Source organism: Anastrepha obliqua, chromosome 5 (genome assembly GCF_027943255.1).
Source record: "Anastrepha obliqua isolate idAnaObli1 chromosome 5, idAnaObli1_1.0, whole genome shotgun sequence".
NCBI lineage: Eukaryota > Metazoa > Arthropoda > Insecta > Diptera > Tephritidae > Anastrepha > Anastrepha obliqua.
In genome coordinates, this window is record NC_072896.1 from 118,908,397 (window position 1) to 118,931,981 (window position 23,585).

A 23,585-nucleotide genomic window follows, 5' to 3' on the forward strand; every position below is an offset into this window, starting at 1 on the left:
TTTAGAAAAGTAGGTCCATCTTGAAAATTTTAAAAGGGCCACATGACAAATTAAAGTACATGACATAAGCTTTTATTTCGGCATAGGGAAAAATTTTTTTTATAAAAACTGTTCTGGGCAGATGGGGGTGTCCGGTTGGCGAAGAATGCCCCAAATATATGTAAGATAAGAGTCAGTGAATGTCATATGAAATAAGTGAGAAAAAATTCAGCAACTAAAATATTTGTTTTTGATACAATTTTTTTTATAACATTTATCGAAATAAATCTAAAGTTTTTTATGCAAATATAATTAGTAACAATAAAAAAGTAGCAGGGGAATAACCAATGAGAAAAACCATAAGTCAAGTTTTTACTAAAAATGTACTACTATAACTCGATGGAAACCATTTTCCACTAAAAAAGTTTACGAAAACTAATAAAAACTCCAATAATAAAGAATTCAACAAATTGCCGTTAAAAAATTAGGAACTAGAAATTCGATGTCCATACATTAATAAATAATAGGAGTAAAAGTAGAAGAAAGAAATCCTAAAACTAAAGATTTGATATCCAAAAATGAAAAAAATTCTAAGCTTTCCAAAAGAAAAGTTGCTAATAACAGAGGAATTAATTATACTAAACAATGAAAAAAATACCAGCATATTTTGAAATATTTCAAAAACACTGATTTGTTATATTTTGAAGGAACCTTAATAAAAATTCTTAAAATACATTTTCAGAAATAAAAAGCTCATATTAAAAATCGATTAATAAAAATATAGAAACTGAAACAAAGAAATGAAATAATTGAATTGAAATTAATTGATGAACATGAAAATTTAAAACAAAATAAACTCACATTAAAAACTGCAATCAATATATTTAAGTCTCACTTTTTCAGAGGAAGCAAAATCTTCACAGCAGCAAACCCTAGCTTCAAGTTCGTCGCTTAAGTCTTTCATTTAAATGAAAACCTCAAATGACAACTCCAGTAAAGTGAATAAAAACCAATATTTAAGCAATTGAACATTAAATTCAATTGACAAATAAACTTTTATAACACCAACAGCAGTGGTTAGAAAAAAAAAATCGAATCAAATTTTTGCTCGCGTGTGAAAAATGCCCTTCCGCCACTGCTGCTGACAAAGTATTCGAAAACAAAAAACCCAGTGACTAACACACCAACAAATGGCGCTAACGAACTTCTCACTACCCTTTGGTGCAGGTGCATTGGCGCAACAAGTGCCTACGTGGACTGCCACGCTACCACCACTGCATCCCGCACACCAATTGGCTGCCAACACCAACAATTTACTCTACTCGCCGGCCGATCATCAGCAGCAGCACGGTGACGATGCACCGCCGCCGCCTGAGTCAGAATTCTACAAAAATAATCCCTATGCGCCACCACAACTACATCAGCAGCAACAACAACAGATACGTCAATCATATCAATACAATAGCAACAACAACAATCCAAGTACACAGAATAATAATCGGCTGAAAAGTGGTAACACCTACTTGCCACCCATACCGCCACCCGGTGCGCGTAATACACAATTTAATAACCAAAAACAACAGCAGCCACAACAACAACAGCATTATAGTCATTTCAGCATAAATCAACAGCAGCAGCAACAGCAACAACAGCGCCACCAACTTCAACAAACAAATGGCAATAATGTCGCTTTCAAGACAGCCATTTCCGCATCGACTGTTGCCTCTGCCGCTGGCGGCACAGCCTCTGCTTCAGCGGCTTCGTCTTCGACTAGAACCTACGGTGAAGGTACATACAATCGTTTTGGTTCTGGAGGAGGAGCATCAACAGCTCAACAGCAGCAACAGCAACAACAAAAGCAATATTATAATTCCTATACTCACAGCACATCCTCATTTGTTGCTCAGTCCCAATCGAAGACTCAAACACAAACAGGCCAACAGAGTTTTGGTTCTGCACCCATTACCGAAGCACCACAACCAGCTGCAGTATATGGTGCAGTACCTACTCCGTCAGTGAGGACGGATGATGAATTGAGCAGTGGCGATGATGGAGTGGGTGGTGCAGGAGATGGCGGTGATGGTGGTGCTGGCAACGAAGCATATCCTCATCGTCCGCCAGGATTTACGCGTGTTCAGGCTGGACAGGGCGGCCGCACACAGGTGCATGCAGTGTTGGATTATGACGTGGAGGAGGGCGAAGAGGGAGATTACTACGATGATGGTTATAAGGGTGAGTACGTGGAGATAAAATTTCATTTGAAAATAGGTGGGAAATACAGAAAAAAGTGCAATAATTATGACGAAATTGGCAAAGTTTGCTGGTTTACTGGAAATTTGTGACTCACCAAAATCTTGAGTTATTAGAAAATCACTTATGTAATAGTGGTAATCGACAAAAATGCAAGAAAGTAGATTATAATAAAAAATTGATTACTGACAAAAACACTGCCCTAAACTAAAAATATCTGCATCAGTGAAAAACAGAATTACCAGAGCGATACATTGCCTAATTTATTTATGAACCCTTTGATATAAAAACTATCTGCGTTAGAAATTTTTTTAAATTTTGAGTAAGGTTTAAAATTTAAGAAGGTTTAGGACGCACTAGGTTAGGCCCGTAATAGGGTTCCTACAAAAGACCTTCTTTCTTCCTCTGCCCCTTTAGCAACACTCCTCTGGGAAACGGAAATGCAATGCAGTTAGAACTTTAACAACGCGGAGGAGTTGATTTCGGTACCGCCACCTATTCGCCTCCAATGTCTATGGGTGTGTTATAACACAAAATGTTAGGTAATCGGCAGGGGTGAGCTATTGTACCAGCATAAACAGTTCTCATACATGTACGAGGGATGCTTTTGGAGCAACAGTCCTTGGTCGGATATAAATCCGGGCCATTCCGATAACATAGAACCGACTATCGCGGTTTAGATCCTCCTACAGGGACCCCCGCTGCTCAAAAACGGATCAGACTACACAGTCTTCGACCTCAACTTCAAGAAAGGCTTTACGGTACGCTTTCCACCGAGAGCCGAGTGGAGCAAAGGAGAGGTGATTGGAAGACACGATATCGAAATTTATACCGATGATTCTAAGATGAACTGTGGTGTGGGAGCTGGCTTCCATTCGGAGCCACTCAACCTATCTCAATCAATTCGTCTTCCTGATTATGCCACCGTGTTCCAGGCAGAACTTTTAGCGATCAGAGAAGCATGCAAATCCCTAGAACTCTACAAGGTAGTTGGTGCAAGAGTAGCTATCTTCTCAGACAGTCAAGCAGCTATTAAGGCCTTAGACTCCAACTACATTTCATCCAAATTAGTCCTACAGTGCAGAGAGGAGCTGAAACTGCTCAGCCATTGGCTTGAAATTACCCTGATATGGGTTCCCGGTCATAGGAACATACGAGGCAATGAGATAGCGGATGAGCTAGCAAGAAAGGGCTCAACACTAGACATAGCAGAGGCGGTGGCAGTTTCCACCCCACTGAACACACTAAAAGCATCTATTGCTTCACACTATCATGCTTTAGCCGAAAGAAGATGGAAGCAAATACCTACATGTATCACAACAAAAAACACATGGCCGTCATATAAAATCCAAAGGACGAATGACCTGTTAGGATGTTCTCGGCCAAACATTTCACGGATCACTACAACCCTTACAGGACATTGGAAAGTAGGGGATCATGCAGCTAGACTCAATCTACCCTTCAATCCTATCTGTAGAAGCTGTCAAGCGGAAGGGGCGAAGAAAAGTCTGTTCCACTATTTATGTGAGTGTCCGGGACTAGCCAGGGCACGACTCCGATCCTTCGGTAAGCCTTTCCTACAGCAAATTAAGGATATCTCAGCCATCGAGATAAAGGATTTGCTCCTATACTTGGACCACTAAATGGATCTGACTTGGAAACAACAAAAAAAAAAAAAAAAAAAAAAAAAAAAAACAAACATCTCATCATTTCACGAGATAGTGGTATTAAAACGGTGCTGGTCACTAATTAGAAGCATTTCAGCTAAGAAATGTTCAACCACCTCAACAACAACAACAACATCGCGGTTTAGTAGCAAGGGTTTTTGTTTTTTGACGCTCCTATAAGAAAATAAATTCTATTTCAAGTAGTTCTTTCCAGTAAAGTTCAGTTCAGCATAGAAACTTATGCTGAAGAGCATTAAGCATAGCTTCTTACAAAACAGCCAACCCTGGATGCAGGGTGAGTAAGCGAATGTGTCCTTCTTGGACTTCTACCTCGAAGTAGTGCGGTAGAGGACCCGGGGTTGAGAAAAACTTTCAAGAAAATAGGAGAGATGCCTTTAGTGGAGTCATCACACACATATTAATGACGGTTAGTATGGTGCGAAAGCATTTTTACCTTTTACCTTTTTTACCTACCTTAGCGTCAGCAAAAACAACAACAAAAAATCAGTTCAGTTTAATTCAATTGAGTTTAATTAAGTTAAGTTTAGTTCATTCAATACATTTGAACTATTTTTAATCCAGTTAAGCTAATTTAAGTCAAGTTAAATTATAAATATTAATTTCCGTTGAGCTAAGCTTAGTGAAATCTGGTTCAGTTTATCTCAGTTAAGCTAAGTTAAGTTATGCTAATTTATGTTACGTTAAGTTCAGTTCAATTTGGTTAGTTTTCAGTTAGTGGAATTAAGCTAAGTTATGTTAAGTTAAGTTATGCTTATTCACTTTAAGGTAAGTTCAGTTCCGTTTAATTCAGCTTCGTTTACTTAATTTTAGTTCCGTTAAGTTAAGTTAAGTTCAGTGAATTTCGGCGAAGCTAAGTTCAACGCATTTCAATTCAGTTAAGTATAATTAAATTAAGTTAAGTTATGTTAATTTGCGTTAAGTTAAGTTATGTTAATTTACATTAAGTTAAGTTAAGTAAAGTTAGGTTCAATTGATCTCTGTTCAACTAAATTCAGTTCAGCTCAGGTAAATTCACTTCGTTTCAGCTCAATTGAGTTGAGTTCAGTTCAATTTATTTCTATTCAGTTCAGTCTTGTTAAGTTAGGTTAAGTTCAGTGAATTTCGGCGAAACTAAGTTCAACGCGATTAAATTCAGTTAAGTATAATTAAATTAAGTTAAGTCATGTTAATTGACGTTAAGTTAAGTTATGTGTAATTTACGTTAAGTTAACTTATGTTAAGTTCAGTTCAGTTCAATTCAATTCAGTTCCGTTTACTTGATTTCAGTTCAGTTAAGCTTTGTTGAGTAAAGCTAAATTAAGTTAAATTAAGTTCATTTATGTTCCATTAAAGTCAGTTCAGTTAAATTCACTTAATTTCAGTTCGCTGGAGTTTAATGAAGTAAAGTTCAGTTTAGTTCAGTTAAACCAAATTTAGCTAAGTTAAGTTATGTTAATCTCGTTAAGGTAAAATCAGTTTCGCCAAATTCAGTTGAGTTCACTTTAGTTTATTTTATTTAAGCTAAGTTAAGTTCAGTTCAATAGATTTCAGTTAATTTCTTTTCATTTAACTTTTGTTTAATGAAGTTCAGTTCAGCTCAGTTCACTACAGTTCAATTCCATTCAGTTTATACCTGCTTAGTTCAGTGTATTTCAAAGCTCCTGTGATATGAAGATAAAATTTGGTCAAATTAACCTTTGCTTTATATGAAATATAATTCATTTATATTCTACTCCCTTGTAATTAGGTCGATATAATCCTTTTCTAGTCGAAAAGCAATTTTTCAAAATACTTCGATCGTTTCGTTTTCTCATGCTGTGGAATCTACTTATAAACGCAATGAACTTAATAGTTGGTGATGCTCTTTAAAAGAAAATATTTAAATCTTAGATTTTAGATTTTCCTATGACGTTTAAAGGCACAGAAAAGGTGTTTATTGAAACCTTTATTTGAAAAACGAATTCACCCTTAAAGTTTAAAAAAAATTTTCATTTTTATTAGTTTTTTTTTATTTTTATTGGCCCTCCTTTCCCTAAACTCTGACGGTCAATATTCTTTAATTGTTCAAAATCAGTGCAAATACTTAAATTAGAAAAACTAAGAATAAGAAACCTGCATTGAACTTTGCTTAAAATAAATGTTAAGATTACGCGATGCCGTGATTCACCCGAACACTTACCTACTTATTAACAATTTATCTAAATAAATATGCTGAAATTAGCTTAAAAACTCGGAAGTAAAGTTGTTTGACATCTAATCGATTCAAATTCTAAGCTATTCCACTCATTCAATTCGAATGAACGGAGATCAAAGTGTACAACAAAAATGAAATAGGAATATTTTGATGCTAATATATTGCACTACGCAGGCATTGGAATACACGTACATACATACCTCCATACATACGTACGTGTATTCCTTAGTAAGTCTACTAAAAATAAAAATACACAAATAAAGACAAATATTTGTTGAAATGCAAGCTTTTGTTGCTTTTGCTAAACATTTATTGTGTTATACTATGTGACGAGTGTTGAGGTTAGTATTATACATACATACATATATGACTTGTTGTTGTTCTCTTTTTATTAATTTGTTTTTACCCTTTGCTTTGTGTTTTCTGTTTTTTTTTTTTGTTATTGTTTATGCTAATATTATGGTTTTTTACTTATGCCGTTCGTGCGCTCCTTGTGATAAATGTCAACGCATAGACGGCTTTTGTTGTTATTTACTTGACGAACTTAAGCGACTCAGATGAATAGTTGAGTACTCGTTAGTAGTGGAATTGATACCCATATACCCATTCTACAAAAAAGCGGTTTATGCTAAGGCTAATATTATAATACCCAGTAGGCATTTTAGGTAGGCCATAGGCCATTTTATCTAACTAGTGGTCAAAATCAAGCTGGTAAATAAACACCTAATTTTGTGCTCTTGAAAAATTAATGAAAACTTTTAAAATAAGCAGCATTTTTATCAAACTGTAAGCCATTGGGAATTCGGTGTGTAACTTATAAAATTAAAAGCTTTAGGGCGCTATGCTTTTTACAGTAACCGAATTATACAAGCAGCTGTTTTATTTTGTCAGGAAAGAAACTTTTTATTTTTGACACAAACTACCAAAATCGGCGCTTGAATTACCTAATATTTTAATAAATAATTCTTACTCCAGAGCAGGCGATATACGTATAAATGGCCACGAAAGTAAAATTTTCTCTTATGCAGAGTTTTCATAAAGGAGAGAAATGCATTAAAGAAATGTTCAGCGAAATTTTTTAAATGAAATTTTATGAAATTTTCATAAGTTCATATATATTTTTAAATGACTAACACGCAACTTAAATATGACAATATTCTAGTATTTTCACTCTACATAACATAAAACATTTTTATGGAAATATGATATTGCGAGGTTTAATGCGTCTGAGCCTTCGTATTGCTCCGTCGGTTGCAACTAATAAATTATGTGCTTCTTCATTGGCATGCTTCTTCTTTGCGATATTATCATTGAATATTTGGTAATAGTGAAAATATTTAGTAAAAATTGACATTTTTCAGTAACATAACACCGGCCGGTAACATAATATCGGCCGCCGCAGCCGAATGAGTTGGTGCGTGACTACCATTCGGAATTCAGAGAGAAAAGGTAGGTTCGAATCTCGGTGAAACACCAAAATTAAGAAAAACATTTTTCTAATAGCGGTCGCCCCTCGGCAGGCAATTGCAAACCTCCGAGTGTATTTCTGCCATGAAACAGCTCCTCATAAAAATATCTGCCGTTCGGAGTCGGCTTGAAACTGTAGGTCCCTCCATTTGTGGAACAACATCAAGACGCACGCCACAAATAGGAGGAGGAGCTCGGCCAAACACCCAAAACGGGTGTACGGCCAATTATATATATAAAGGGTGGTTCAATTTCAAGAGCCGATGTTGAATGTAAACCACACCTAAACGTCAAGTTTTTTTCCGCATTTCATTTGACATTTTTCAATTTGAGCCAAGGAAAGATACACAATCGAGCAACGCGTTAAAGTTATTCAGGCTTATTATGAAAACGGGCGTTCAAATCAAAATGCATATCGAAGAAAATCATCTTCAGAGATGCAGCACATTTTCACCTTAGTGGATTCGTCAATAAGCAGAATTGCGGCATTTGGGCGAATGATAATCCAAGAGTGATTGCCGAAAAACAAATGTACCCACAAAGAGTGACTGTTTGGTGCGGTTTATGGGCCGGCGGCATCATTTGGTCGTATTTTTTTCAAAATGAGGCCGGTCAGGCAGTTACTGTGAATAGTGTTCGCTATCGTGAGATGATAACGAACTTTTTATGGCCCGAATTGGAAGATATGGATGTGGACGATATGTGGTTTCAACAGGACGGTGCCACTTGTCACACAGCTAACGAAACAATGGCTCTTATGCGCGAGAAATTTAATGGCCGAATAATCTCACGTCGCGGCGATGTCAATTGGCCGCCAAGATCATGTGATTTGACACCGTTGGACTTCTTTCTTTGGGGTTATTTGAAAGAAACGGTGTACGTCGATAAGCCAGTAACAATTCAAGAGCTAAAGGATGAGATAATTCGGCACATTAACGGCATTGAACCTCAATTATGCCTCAGTGTCATCGAAAATTCGGACCATCGGATGGAGGTGTGCCGCCGAGGCCGATATTTTGTTTTATACGTAATTGAGCCACCGTGCCAATATTATCATAATAAAGAAAAATGATAATAATTTCTTACAAAAATTTTATTTTATTGAAAATCAACACCGACCCTTGAACTTAACCACGCTTTATATGAAGCTTGTGTGCATACTTGGTTTCAGATTCTGCCTAGCATTTTAGTCACTAAAACTCGACAAAGAGCTGCCGTATTTAAATGATCTATACTGTCATTGACTCTCTAAACCTCGCTGCCGGTTTAGATTTTTTCTTGTCATTTGTCGTGTATATATAATATGTACGCATAAATATGCTTAGTAGGTCGTTAGTGTGCTACGGTTAATAAATTCTTTCAAATACATCTCCACTCCATCGTTTGTTGCAGCCATAAGAGAGTGGATTTGATTCTTAATATCTTTCTTTGTGATACTCCAACGATGTCATATACAAAGTTGGTCTAAATCGAATTTTCATTTTTAACACACACATACAGAAGCAGTTACACGCATACGTGTGACAGCTTGTTATTTAATTTACCGCAAACGGCCTTGCCATTTACTTTTATAGGCCTTTAACCTTGCACAGCTGTGTGGAAGATATCATCAACCTTTTGATTGGGCATTTGCTGTTGGGATTCTTGTTGTTATTGCTGTTGTTATTGGCATTGATGATTTGTTTACTGAATTCTGCTACGCTATTGACATCGATTGTCAGCCAGCTGCTTCTGACGTAATTAACACTCCTTTGACTTGCGTTGCTTCCCCATTCTCTGTCACCTCTTTCCTCTTTGTGTCAGTTGACTAGTTGCTTTTGCTAAACGGTTAATGTTTATTTGCATGCCAGCCAGAATAAGCGCTTGACTTTACCACTTTTTGGTTGCGCCAAATAATAGACTTTATTGTTTTTTTTTTTTGCTACTACGAGGTTGGTTCAATAAGACGCTGAAAATTAGAACAAATGCTTGTCAAGGCAGAAAGAGGGTATTCAAACTTGCTGACTGATTTGATAAATATTATTTATGATCGGCATTTCATACAAACGTTTATTAGCATTTTCGTAAAAAAGTGAAATCATCCACCGCGCAGGCCAAGCTTAAGCTTGAAAGACTTTATTGGGATTATTCACTATCCAGAAGAACCATCTATCGCTGGTTAAGACAATTTCAGGACAAAGGCAGGCGTGCGCAAGTGACACTAACCGCTGGCTCATCGTTGGTACGGTGTACAAGGAGCAAAATTGACGACAGCGAAAAAAGCACCAGAAAGAGAACAATCTATGGCCGAGTGGAAAAGAAGATGGGAAGAGTCTACGAAAGGCCGTTGGACTTACATTCTTATCCCGAACCTGGAAAAGTGGCTGAATAGAAGACACGGTGACACTAACTATTACCTCACCAAACTAATCATCGGTAACGGTTTTTTTTTTTAATATCTACATACATCGCTTCCAGCTTACAGATAGCCCCTACTACCCCAGCTGCCACAACTCAACAGAGAGCGCAGAGCGTGTGGTTTTCCACTGCATTCACTTTAGAGGAGACCGGGCTAATAAAATGTTCCTGATGTTCATTTTCAGTTATTTACTGACTCACCCTCGTATTTCCATTTCTTTGACTTGTTTGTCACATTTTATCTATAATGGCCGCATGCAGATTTATATGTATTTTAAATATATGTATGTATATATTACTAAAATTTAAATCTATGTACACTTTTTTTACTCACTATGCTCGCATGCACTGCATTTGTTGTGTTTTAGTTTTTTTTGCTTAACTAGTTTTAGTACCTACGCCACCAAGTAGCTTCTGGCTAAGAGCATAGCCTTTATAGAGTCTGTGAACTATTTCGAATTGATTGCCGCTTAAGTTTTCATCTATATGAAACCTGTTCTTTATGCTTCCCTGCTGCTTTCTAGGTGGGGTATTAAATACTAACATATGCTCGTTTTGTATGATATAAACGCTAGGTCATAGGAATAGAAGAATCAGCTTAGCAAGACACCTTTGCATTGCTCGAGTAGTAGTTTGCTATGCTTCAGATCGTACGAGTTTTAGAAATCATTAGCATTCAAAGCAGTCAAAGTCATATTAGCATCTTAGCATCTCATACGCGAAAGATAAATGTGTCGATTAAGGAAATATACTAGATTAGTTGAAATTAAATGGCTGAGTAGCAAAGTAGCAAAGCATGAAGCAACAACAGCAAAGTAGCTAAGAGCTAAAAGCAAAGCTGGCAAACAATTCTTCACATAAACTAATAACTGTAATCCAATAAAATTGATTTTTTTTCTGTTTTTTTTTAACTTTGCTTTTGCTTAGCATCTTTTGCCCCCTTGAAGTTTTATAGCTTTTTAAGATGAAATAAATTTTGATTAGCTATATGGATTCATTTTATATTCAGGTAAGCCAAATTACTTATTCAATGCTACAGTGTAGAATTTATAAGTTCTCAAGGCAAAAGGATTTCGCTTTAGAAAAAATTGAGCGCCTAAAGTGATTTGCAAATAATCGACTCACCTCTGTTGTAGAAAATATTGATGAAGAAAACGAAAAATGCAGGCCTTAAAATTCTACTTCGAAAAACTGCAGAGATTGTAAAAAGAAATTTGGAAAAGGTATTGTCTAAAGTAATCGAACGCATTCTATTACCTAGGTATGTTTTATAATGTTCAAGTCATTAAGGAGTTATTAAGCATTTTAGCTCCATTGGAAAAGAATGAAAGAATCAAATCAACTAGTCCCTCTTCATCTCTGAATTAGTGATTTAATCCTCTATCTATATCTCTATCTCTATTTCCGTCTGAATCTCTACATTTATTTCCATCTCTATCTCTATCTCTATCTATATCTCTATCTCTATCTCTATCTATATCCCTATCCCTATCTCTATCTCTATCTCTATCTCTATCTCTATCTCTATCTCTATCTCTATCTCTATCTCTATCTCTATCTCTATCTCTATCTCTATCTCTATCTCTATCTCTATCTCTATCTCTATCTCTATCTCTATCTCTATCTCTATCTCTATCTCTATCTCTATCTCTATCTCTATCTCTATCTCTATCTCTATCTCTATCTCTATCTCTATCTCTATCTCTATCTCTATCTCTATCTCTATCTCTATCTCTATCTCTATCTCTATCTCTATCTCTATCTCTATCTCTATCTCTATCTCTATCTCTATCTCTATCTCCATCTCTATATCTATCTCTATCTCTATCTCTATCTCTATCTCTATCTCTATCTCTATCTCTATCTCTATCTCTATCCCTATCTCTATCACTATCTCTATTTCCATCTCTATCACTATCTCTATTTCCTTCTCTAACTCTACATCTATTTCCATCCCTATCTCTATCTCTATCTCTATCTCTATCTCTATCTCTATCTCTATCTCTATCTCTATCTCTATCTCTATCTCTATCTCTATCTCTATCTCTATCTCTATCTCTATCTCTATCTCTATCTCTATCTCTATCTCTATCTCTATCTCTATCTCTATCTCTATCTCTATCTCTATCTCTATCTCTATCTCTATCTCTATCTCTATCTCTATCTCTATCTCTATCTCTATCTCTATCTCCATCTCTATCTATATCTCTATCCCTATCTCTATCACTATCTCTATTTCCATCTCTATCACTATCTCTATTTCCTTCTCTATCTCTACATCTATTTCGATCTCTATCTCTTAACGCTCGCCATTACCACTTAATGCTCGCCATTTTCCAGCACATTTGCATCGTAAGATTTGCCTCTGTGGGATGCTCGTCAAAAGCCCTGCAAAGGTTTTCTCTTTCGGTTTCGAAACGCAGGCACCAGAATGGCATATGCCCCTTTCTACTTCGTCAGGGCACACCGGGCAAAAATCTCTATCACTATCTTTATCTCTCTACTGTTGAGAGTAGATCCAACCAGTGGAGCCGTCATTTGGGCTGAAATAAAGCTTGGGAAGGAGACTTGATAGCAAATAAGACCAGCGCAAAGTGACTGTACGGCCAATAAAAAAAAAAAAACTAGAACCACGTTTTTCTAATTATCCAAATAAGTAAAGCAGTGGTTTTCTTTTCAGTAAAGTCGTATGCGGAAGTAATATCTGAATTTGCAAATTAGCGAAATAGTCGAACTGGTATTTGCCACACTAACAACTCAACACTCTATTCCGCCCATTGGTTGCATTTTAAGCGCTCTAATATTTTAAGTGTTGACTAGCTTAAATGCGCTGCAAAAGGTTACCAAAAAAAAAAAAAAAACAAATCAAAGCCACAGCAATAAAATTAATGCAGAGAAGACATTTGAAATAAATGAATAAGTATATTTGGGGTATGTATGGAATGCATGCCATGCGTAGTATGTATGTATGGATTTGTGTGTGAGCATTTGTATTCGAATCTTTCTGAAAGAGTTCCTCCTGGAAAGCTGCTACGAAGTGCGTATTGAAAAAAATCCTTAAAAACTATTACGAAATATCCAACTGAATGCCTACATATATAGGTATATGCATCTACATACATAAATATGATACAAACATGAATTTATACATATTTTATTTAAGCATAGCAACGCTTACCAAATAGCTCAAGTACGTATTGGCCAGCAACAATGGCCAATACGAATGTTTTACTCCTCTACACGATAGAAATTATATCTTTAACGTTTTTGCTGTATTTGGGCATGTGTTGCGGTGTGTGCAAGGGTGTTGTAATGTGGTGGTAAAGCAACTACAACGCTCTTCAAAGCAATTAACTTTATAAATTATTTTAAACCTTTTCACACATCTGCACCACGCCATTGGCACAAAAATACCATTTATTTCCAAGAAATATGTGGCCAAGTGCTTTCAGTTTGTAATTATGAAATTTGTAACCTTTTTACACTTCAAGTTTTTGTTTTTAATTTTTTTCCACTTATTGGCAAACCGGTGATTTTCGAGCCCACTGTTGATTGCGCTTTGCTTATTTTTTTCGTAGTAAATGAGCCGCGCTCTGTTTTTTTGACAGCTTCACAGAGACACATAGAGAAAAATGTTGCAACTGCATGGTTTAAAAGCAATAAAGATGCTTAAAATATAAGTGGCTAAGGTTGTGCATAATGCTGTAGGTATCTTCGTTGAAAATAAAATTGTTAAATATTTATTCTTACAGTTTGTCAAGGATATCTTTGCATAGTGAAGAAAAATTTAAAACTTTAGCTGATCGAGAACTCCAACAACAAATAAAAAAGCAAACAAAAAATAAATACACACATTCCATTACTGTACTTGTCTACGATTATTAGGCGCCAACAGCTATTAAATAAACACACACACATTACAAAAACAACAACAAAAAGGATGTTTACTCTATTTAAAAAGTGACAAAAAAATTTTTGCATAACTGATGAAAACAACAAAATATGCAGTCTTTTTGGGTTAATATTTTGTATGTCCTCCTTGTGCATCAATTACTGCTTGAAGATAACTTCGCATTGATTTAATTAGTTTCGAAATATCATAGTCCAATGGTATTTTCCCCCACTCTTCTCTGATGAATCTGATTAATTCAGTTTTATTAGTTGGCGATCTTTTTCCTACTTTTCTTTTTAAATGAACAAATTTTCGATTGGGTGAATGTCGGGACTCTCGGTGGGAGTATCAATAACTTTGGTGCAGTTGTAAAGTAACCAGAACCTGCATAAATAAGATTTATGTTTGGGATCATTATCTTGATAGTATTTGTATTTAAATTTGTTCGAGTTTTCCGGGGCAACAAAGCCGAATTTTTACTGGAAGTCAATTCGTCTTTTAGAATATCAAGGTATACTTCCTTGGTCATTATATCGCCCAAAATTTAGATTTCACCCACTCCTATTGTCGATATACAACCCCAAACCATTACTGACAGTTTTCCAAACTTTACGGTAGAGATAATATAATATTTTTGTTTCGTAGTGCTATGAGAGGCTTACGCCAAACTCTCTGGGGTCCATCATGGTAGTAGAGCATCATTTTCGTCTCATCTGAGAAAATAACGTCATCCCAGTACTCTGTGGGTAACGATATGTGCTCGGTGGCAAATCGCAATATTTAATCAACATTTTGTGCTGATATCAGCATACTAGCCACTCTTGAAGAATATTTGTGTTTTTGCAACACTTTTCGAACGGTTTCATGAGAAACTCTTAACCCGTAGTTTTTTTCCACTTGAAGCGCAAATCCTCTTGTACTGCTTTACGGGCTATTATAAATAGTTTTATTAATTTTACGTTCGATTCACTGCGTCACTTTTTTTGGTCTGCCTGCAGATTCTTTCAACTCGAGTCTTTCTTCATTTTCAGCACGATTTATTATATTATATACAGTTCTAATTTTGAGGGAAAACATATCGGCGATTTCTCTGGCTGACTTGCCTTTGTAGTGATTGAAGTACACTAATTGAATAATATTTTTTGAAACTCGTTTTCCTGGCATTTTTTCATTCAAATCTGAGATCACTTGTAGCACTGAAGACAATCACTTTACAACTAAATATTTTTTTACCCCTTTCACATTCCATACCATTTGCAAAAAAAAACCTAATGAATGAAATTCGCGGAAAATAATTCCATTTTTTGTTGTTTTCATTAGTTATGCAAATATTTTTTTGACACAACTCAGTGCATGCATATTAATTCTATCATAGTATCGGGCTTACTAATGCTTTGAATTTGTTGCAAATATTCCTGGCCTAAGCTTTTCATAACTCAAACGCTCTCATGCTTTTCGAAGTGCTGCTCCTGAGAGTTTGCAAAATACAATAAAAAATATCCGTTTTTATTCTTGCAAGCGCTGACCTAAGCATGTCGCTTGTGAGCTAAGTGAATATAATAGTCGTTGCTTTCGCAGAAAAATGTTTCGTTAAGCGAGCAGAAAATAGTGAACAGTGAATCGAAAACCGCTATTGATTGTCGATTCAATTGACTAGACGAAATTTTCAAAATTCATAGCAGTGAAGAGTAGTAAACTGAGAAATATTTTTTAAAATTTAATTACATACATATTTTGAGATTTTGGTATACGATTTTTGGAATGTTTTCATAAATTCTTTTTAATTTTTTTGATCAAGTATACATTTAGGAGAAAAATTATATTTATCTGTTAATAATTATTGAGAAGAATTTTTTTTTTAATCTTTCAAACACAAAGCTTTCAAAAAGTGTTTTTCGAAAAAAATTGTTTTTAATCTTTCAAAAACACTAAGGGCCAAAGGGATTTCGCTTTAACTCATTGCCAAAATATTCCCATTGTTTTAATCTCAAAAATTTCAATTTATTCCTTACTTATTATACTCAAGCCTACAAATAAATCAATTTTTAGAAAAATCACGGCAATTCCTGAAAAACTTAGACTTAACATGAAATCGCTGCTCTAGTATTCCATTTATCATATCAACCTCAGGTGAAAATAATATTGGCGTTCTAAGTATGTATAATTAACGTCACAAAAACCAAGGCAATGAGAATGAACCACATCAACAATAACCATGTAATTATACAAGCAGATGGCAAAGAAGTGGGGTTCGAAGCAGAGGCAGATGTCAACAACGGATTGAGCAAGGCCAGCGCTGCATTCGCGCACCTATGGAATTTTTGGGTAAAACTAGTAAATTCCCAGAAGCACCAAACTCAGGATATTCAGCGCATATGTCCAGTCGACGTTGCTATATGGAAATGAAACGTGGCTTGCCTCGAAAAGGATTACGCAGAAACCTCAATGCTTCGCCAACAAATGGTTGGGAATAAAATGCAGAATATTCTGGCCTAACATAACAAGTAACGGCGAACTCTGGAGACAAAAGAAGGAAAAGCCCATCTTATGCCATATAGCACGCAGGAAATGGAGTTGATTAGGCCAGGCTCTTAGAAAACCGCCCCACATCATTACAAGAATGGCCCCAGATTGTAATCATCAGGGAAGCTCAAAGCGCGGCCAACCAAGGAATACCTGGAAAAGATCTGTCTAGAAAAGATCTGTCTCAAGGAAATAATTAATAAATTAATTAATATGATTTAAAATTAGTTACTTTTGCTCTGACTCAGTGTAATAATTGACAACTTTTCCTTGTACTCCATGTATAGCATTCAGTCATTATCTCAAATTTCGCCAAAATATCAAGTAAGATATTTCTATTTTCAGTGAAAGGCTTGTATTCGTGATCGACTGCTTTGGCTCATTTTGAACAGAGCCAAAAAGAGCTGCAAAAATGTTCGATACCTTAGCCAGTGCGGTGTCTTCCTGATGCAAGATCTCTCAATAGTGAATACGGGTATATTGACTCGAATTCATTCACTACAGTACACACTGCTAGTGGGACGATTATTATGATCGACTTAAATGGCTTAAAATTGCGACGACCATTCAGAATTTGGGAACCACTTTACAGTCATTTTCAAGCCTTTCCCGTTCGTGAATTGTACTACATGTTAATGAAATTTCGACGTTGCCATATTAAACAAAAAATTATACGTGCTTTTCTTGCAAAATATAAAATCGTATGCTCTTATTTAAAAACCCTGTAGCTGTATTGTGTTTACACACCTAAAGGCCAGCAATTGTTTCGGAGAGTGTAAAGCAACGAAATGACAAGCAGAAAACTGGCGTGCGTAAGTATTAAATACGCAACTTTTTGTTATTACTTTTCGAATTAATTCCCTCCCGCAGTATAATTTTTTTGTTGTTTCCAGTTACGGCGTTATTGTCGTTGTTGTTTTCTTTCTGGCTCACTCGGAGCACTTACATATACATTGTCAAACATAATTTCTCACATACTCTTTTTTGTTTACAAAGTGTTAACAAAAGCGACACCAAAAACCATAACCAAAATAGGTAAAAAAATTAAAAGTATTGTCTATTGAATTCAAAAATATGCCGCAGGCGTGCGAAAATCCCAATAGATTACGTAAAGTTAAAAAAAAATTAAAAAAAAAGTTTAAATTAAATTTAATTGAATTGGTTTACTCTATTTAGTCAGCTTAAGAAATTTGCAATAATTACTGTAGGTTTTTTCTGTTTTTGTTTATGTTTTTTTAACAAGAAAAACCTCTTAAACATTCTGAACTTAGCTTAGGTTGGATTCAGTTAAACGGCTTACTTTTAAAAAGTTCATTTCGTAACCATAGAGAGCTGTTGTGTGGTATCAAGAAAACATTTCCTTAGCCCCCTAACCTGTTCAGAGACTGGAATTTTTGATTTTCCAAAAATCTGAAGCGCTTTTTTCGAAGTGCATTCGGATAAAAATGGCAAGAACTTCGCTACAGCTTCTAAAGAAATCGTGTTGCTAGGCTCCAAAACTGGCGTTCACACAACTAATAATCCATTTGCCCACTTTTGTGAAAGGTCATTCTTGTTTTGGAAGTATTGAGCTTGAGATCGTCAGCAAGTTACATGAGGGGTACAACCAAAATAGGTTTAGAAAACTCATAACCCCTCCCAAGGATAAAGTGAGATTGCTCACGGGCATTTTCGGGATATTGTCCACTGGCTCTTGCTGTTTCTGCGACCAATCCCAAGACACTCCAATGCATCTTTTTCTTGAATACAGCGCCATAGCACGGGGAAGGTTGAGATATCTTAGCTATTTACGACTAGAAGAAAGGCACATACGAGTAGCCCAGCCCAGCTCTATCCTGAGTTTATAACAAAAAACCACAATAACAAACCTTAAATCAATCTAATCTAAGTGACCGCCGTAGCCGAATTAGTTGGTGCGTGACTACCATTCGGAATTCGGAGAAGCTTAGGTTCGAATTTGCATGAAACACCAAAATGAAGAAACAGTTTTTCCTAATAGCGGTCGCTCCTCGGCAGGCAATAGCAAACCTCCGAGTGTATTTCTGTCATAAAAAAGCTCCTCATAAAAAATATGTACCATTTGTAATCGGCTTAAAACTGTAGGTCCCTCCTTTTGTGGAACAATATCAACACGCACACCACAAATGGGAGGAGCAGCTCGGCCACACCCTCAAATAGGGTGTAAGCGCCAATTATATATATATAAATATAATCTAAGTGACGTATTCTGCATTCCTGAAGTATTGGATACAGCGAAGCGATACTTTCCAGGAGTCAAAATGAATACCTATATCTGCTAATTGTTTCAGCCTTCTTCTTAAGTTGAGAAAACAAGAGACACGGTAAAACTTGTATAATTGGAGTCGATTTCCCAAGTCCTTTCTTAAATCATTTCCACGCAAACCAGCTGAGATTGAAGGGATCTTCTACGTTCGTGAACACATCTCGAGTTGGTCGTTAACGATCGCTGCTTTGTTTGCAGGTCAACTGTCTACAAAGCAGGCGTTAAAATTCGTTTAAATAAATCGTTTGGAAGTTGTCAATTCCACAGATCTCGGCTGGAAAAGCTGAACTAAAGTGGCGTATAAATGCCTATTATTCTCATTGTCTTCTATGTATCTAAGATTTTCAAGGTAGACACTTGAGTTGTTCCTCTTGAAGTATATTTGTGGAACAACATCAAAACGTACGCCACAAATAGAAAAAGAAGCTCGGCCAAACACTTAACAGAACTGCACGCGCCAATTATTTGTATTATTTTAGAGTGAGACTGGCTTCGTTGGCCCGGCTATTTCGGCTGTTCCAGCTGGGAAAGTATCCGATGCGGTACCTTTTTGGGAGCAGAGGAAAAAGAATACGCTCTTTGCTTGAAAAAGTAAGGTGGAGACGTACCAGTCTTCACTTGATGTATCCAACTGGTGCTGGTTAGTACGAGGAACCGACTGGCGCGCTTTGCTAAGCTCGGCCCAATTAGTTTAAGTGGTTATCGCGCCAATCAATAAGAAGAAGAGTGAGATGTTTATGCGCTTGTGCGAGTCTTTTGGGAACTCAACATTAGGACAAGCTAATCTCCTGTCTAATAACTAGATCAGTAGTTTGTTTCTTAGCATTGGGTAGAATAGTACTTAAGAAGGTCGAACTTGTTTTTAACAATTTGACCAATTTGAAGTCAATATAACCAAAAGGACACTTAAAATCTGTCTCGCCTCGTTAAGAGCCTTAGGGTACTCAGTGAGACTGAAGGACTTGACATTATCTACACACGAGTCCAGAGCCTTTTATACTTTCAGGAACGATAGCTACCTTTTGATTTATTTATACCTTCAGGCTCCTACACCAAAATGGTCTCTGCTCAAAGTGGTCAGAAAGTCGAAAATAAATCTTCTCAGGAAAGTTCATTGATATTAAAATATACTAGCTTGCCTCTATTATAAATATATAAGAGACTCATGCGCATATATGTATGTATATCCTAATCACTTTTTTACAACGAAAGGGCGCTGCTTTACCTTTTTTCGTACTCTCCTCTACATGAAAGCTCCGCAGTAACTTTATTGTAAGAATTGTGATGAGATATTTAGTTCTGCTTGTGAATTTTTGGTGGGCTAATTAATTATTTTACATAGTCAGCATACTCGCATATTGGTTAATTCCCAAATGAAATCATTATTCCTGACGGAACTCTTTTATTCATTTTTTGTTTTTTTTTTTTACTTTAAACATCGAATACAAATCGTAATCCACCCGCAACAAAAAAGCAACTAAAGTTCAGACCAAACCAAAACAGAGGAGAAACCCTATTTTTTACTTTGCACAAATCCCACGATATTGAAAAATTCCGGAAATTCCCCATTGAGTCACGTTGATTCTTTTTGAATTTCAGTTAAGCAAATTAGGAAAAATAAAAAGTTTTCGCATTTCTATTTCCATAGCGCTTCAAAGGCACCCACAAAAAAGAGTAAATCATACCATTGCAGAGGGCAGAAGAGGCGCGATGTGAGTGAAACGGGAAGACAATTGAAAGACGTGCGCAGGTGTGAAAAAAGAAACTTAAAAATATTGCGAGCACGAGCAGACAGGCGCTGCCAATGGTTAGCGGGTACAGGGTGTCTAATTTGAGAGGATTATTTGAAAACTTAAAGTAAGAAAATGTTAATCTAAAAAGATGTGGTGTTTTTATAGTAGGTAGGTAGGTAGGTAAAATGGCAAGAGTACTACAGGCACACTTCAAGTAGCACTTACTTGCCGTTTTGATACCATAATGTGGACCATTACCTGTGCAAAGAAAAATTATTGGGAAGAGAAAACCTTCTACAGCCATCCAGTGCTGTTGATGATGAGAAAAGAGATCTAGGCTGAAGAATTTCTTCAAGTCACCCCCAAAGGACACGCTAAGGAATCTCAAGCGCCTATCCGCCAAAGCCGGACATTTGCAGAAAAAGTGTTCCACAGTCTATTTCTCTGCAGAATCCCCACAGCTTCTGAACAGGAGTTGTACGGAATTCCAAGCTTTTCCGCATGAGTACCGATCACCCAGTGACTAGTGAACACCACAATGAGTTTGCAAATTGAATCGCGGGGGATTCCCATCGCCTTAAGCGTTTCTTTCGTATTGGGGCCATAGTGTTTTCGAAATAGCACACAGACATCCATCTGTCTTGCGCTTTTTTTAGAAAGAAATTGTGTAGTTTCCCTTTAACAACGGACAAAGGGGCACCGATGTCACAAAAGGCCATGAGGTCGAAGTGTAAACCTCTTATAAAATCTATCTATCTAACGAGGCAATTCAGATTCATAGTTTAAAGCCACTATGCCTTCTTGAGTAATGTTGACTTCAAAGTAGTTCAAAAGTAATTGACTTCAATTTTATGCTCAATGCTGTGAAATATACTTCTTCTTTTGTCAATGAACGCGGAAACGTCTTGTCGGTTTTTAGAACAAATTATCGGTCCACTTATTGGTTCTTTTTCACGAATATTATATAGAATTTAGTCTTAATGCCGGGCCTTTTCCTTCTTCTTGTTCTTAATATTTATTGTACGACTATTTGTTCAACGAAAAAAATTACAATATACTATTGAGTTTTTAAATAAAAATATAATTGCATCTTTCGTGACGGGATCCAGACGTCCAACACTAGTGCCAACTCTTTGGTGGTCTTCCTGGATGTCGTGGTGTTTTAAGTTGACCTTTATCACAACCTTTGCCAACTGATCGCCTTCCATTCTCTTTACATGCTGGTTCCATTCTTTTCTTCTCTTGCGGCTCCCTTTTATTACCTGAGTGATTCCGCACATCTCTCGTACCTTCTCGCTTTGTTTAAGATTCCGCCTTGTGTTGCCTTTTATTGCTTGCAGCGTTTGCATTTCGACGTGGATATCATTCGCTCTGTTGTAGTTGTACTCGTTCGCGTTTCAATTCCCTATGCTATAATTGGACTTACGCAGGTCTTATATATGGAAACTTTGCTCTTGATGCTTGTTGATTTGTTTATTCATATAATATCGTGTAAACACGCGATCACTCGTGCGGGTTTTCCGGATGGATTTCGCACTTTATCAATTTTTTAAGATGTTATTTTTACGCCCTGGTAATTAAGTTCCATGACCTGCTTGATGTTTTTGCCATATACGGCTAACTTGCAGGGTCCTTAATGGGTCCTTTGAAATTGTTAGTGATTTCGTCTTTGACGTGGATATTCGCGTGTTGTATTATATATTTTGCGAAGATTTTTCAAAAGAATATAGTAAGGCCAGAAAATGTCGATAAACTATCCTTCTAGGCAAGACCAGCAATATATCCCCACGTCAATTCAAATTGCTCACAGAACAACGAAAAAAGCACCGAGTCTTTCTCACCTACCTATTCATATATAAACTCAGATCTCACCTTTTACTTCAAGAAATGTTGAATGTTTGCATCATTGGCGAACGTTTTTCCTTTCAAAAACCATGTCTTTTATGACCAATTCACCATGCAGCTGAGCCAAATTACGACAGCCTCAAATTGTCCTGCGAAAACTCCCGCTATTTCTGTTTAAATTCTATGCTTCTGCATAATACATACACACGACTGCTCTCGAAAAACACCTGCCTTTGACAGACAAAAAAGAAAAATGCAGCTAAATCCAAAATAGGCACTCTTAATGGAACACCCTTTATAATGGTCAGTTCGTTGGCTCTTACTCTTGAACGCGGTAGAGTTGGTCACGAGGTGTTGAAATCATAGCAGCTGTCAGAATTGACGAAGCAACGGGTAGAAGAGGGATTTGAAGTGCCGGCGCCCGCTTGGTATTTTTATTTTCAAACTAGAATTCTATCGTACACTTGCGGCTGTCACTTAAGCCCTCACAACATTCTAAATAGACGAGCTCATTATGTGTGTATGTGTATGTATATGTACGAGTAAGTGTGTGCAAAGGCCTGCCTAAATGTCTGTCATTGTCTGGCGATCTGTTGGTCGAACGCTTCACTTAATTGGTGGCGCTGAATTCGCAACTATTGAATTAGTAGATAATTGAGGCTCAATTATTCTTAAAGTCTTTCGTTTCTTTTTGGCGTTGCTAACAATTTTTGTTTTTCTTCTCTGGCAGCACTTTCGATATTTCTGGAATTTCTTATGTATTCTTTTCATGCGTTCTTATCTTGACGGCTTCGGAATTAATGAATCTTAACCTTCGTATATTTATTTAATTTTTGCAAAAACGTGATTTCGTAGTTTTGTATATTTACTCAGCACTCGATAAATTTATTAATTGCTGGCGTTAAATGTTTCGAACATTTTGTGAAAAACAATCGAACAATTTTTATTTGATTTTTTTAATTTTAATTTTTTTTTGGCAATTAAGTCTTCTTAAAGGCCGTGAAAATGTTTTTTTCTTGATATTTTTTTAATCCTTGCTTTCAATATACAAGCAAACTGTGTTTTTTAAAAGATTATCTCCATAAAAAAATCAGTTCATTAACTGAAGAAAGCCATACAATGTTACTCTTCTATGGTGAGACTAGTTTCTTGTGGAGCTGTTTGAAGTCGTTTCCAAAAACTACTGCATTATTGCATACCATCATCATGTATATTATTCCTGGCATATGGCCTCGAAAGCTCGAAAAATTGTGTGCTCCAGAATGATATTCCTCAGCCGATACCATCCTAGGCATACGCCCAAAATAATTTTTCACTACCAGTGCATCGATAAATTGAATTTGCTAGAAATGCA

At 36.4% G+C, this 23,585-nt stretch overlaps 1 protein-coding gene across 1 annotated transcript in view; it reads left to right on the top strand.

Moving 5' to 3' along the window:
* Positions 1-1,008: 1,008 nt before the first annotated feature.
* LOC129249033 (protein spaetzle 3) overlaps positions 1,009-23,585 on the top strand; it is a 125,401-nt gene continuing 102,824 nt past the window's right edge. Inside the window, exon 1 of the mRNA XM_054888652.1 lies at positions 1,009-2,211. Coding sequence (XP_054744627.1) covers positions 1,170-2,211 — 1,042 coding nt within the window. The 5' untranslated portion in view covers positions 1,009-1,169. The remainder of the gene's footprint in view (positions 2,212-23,585) is intronic.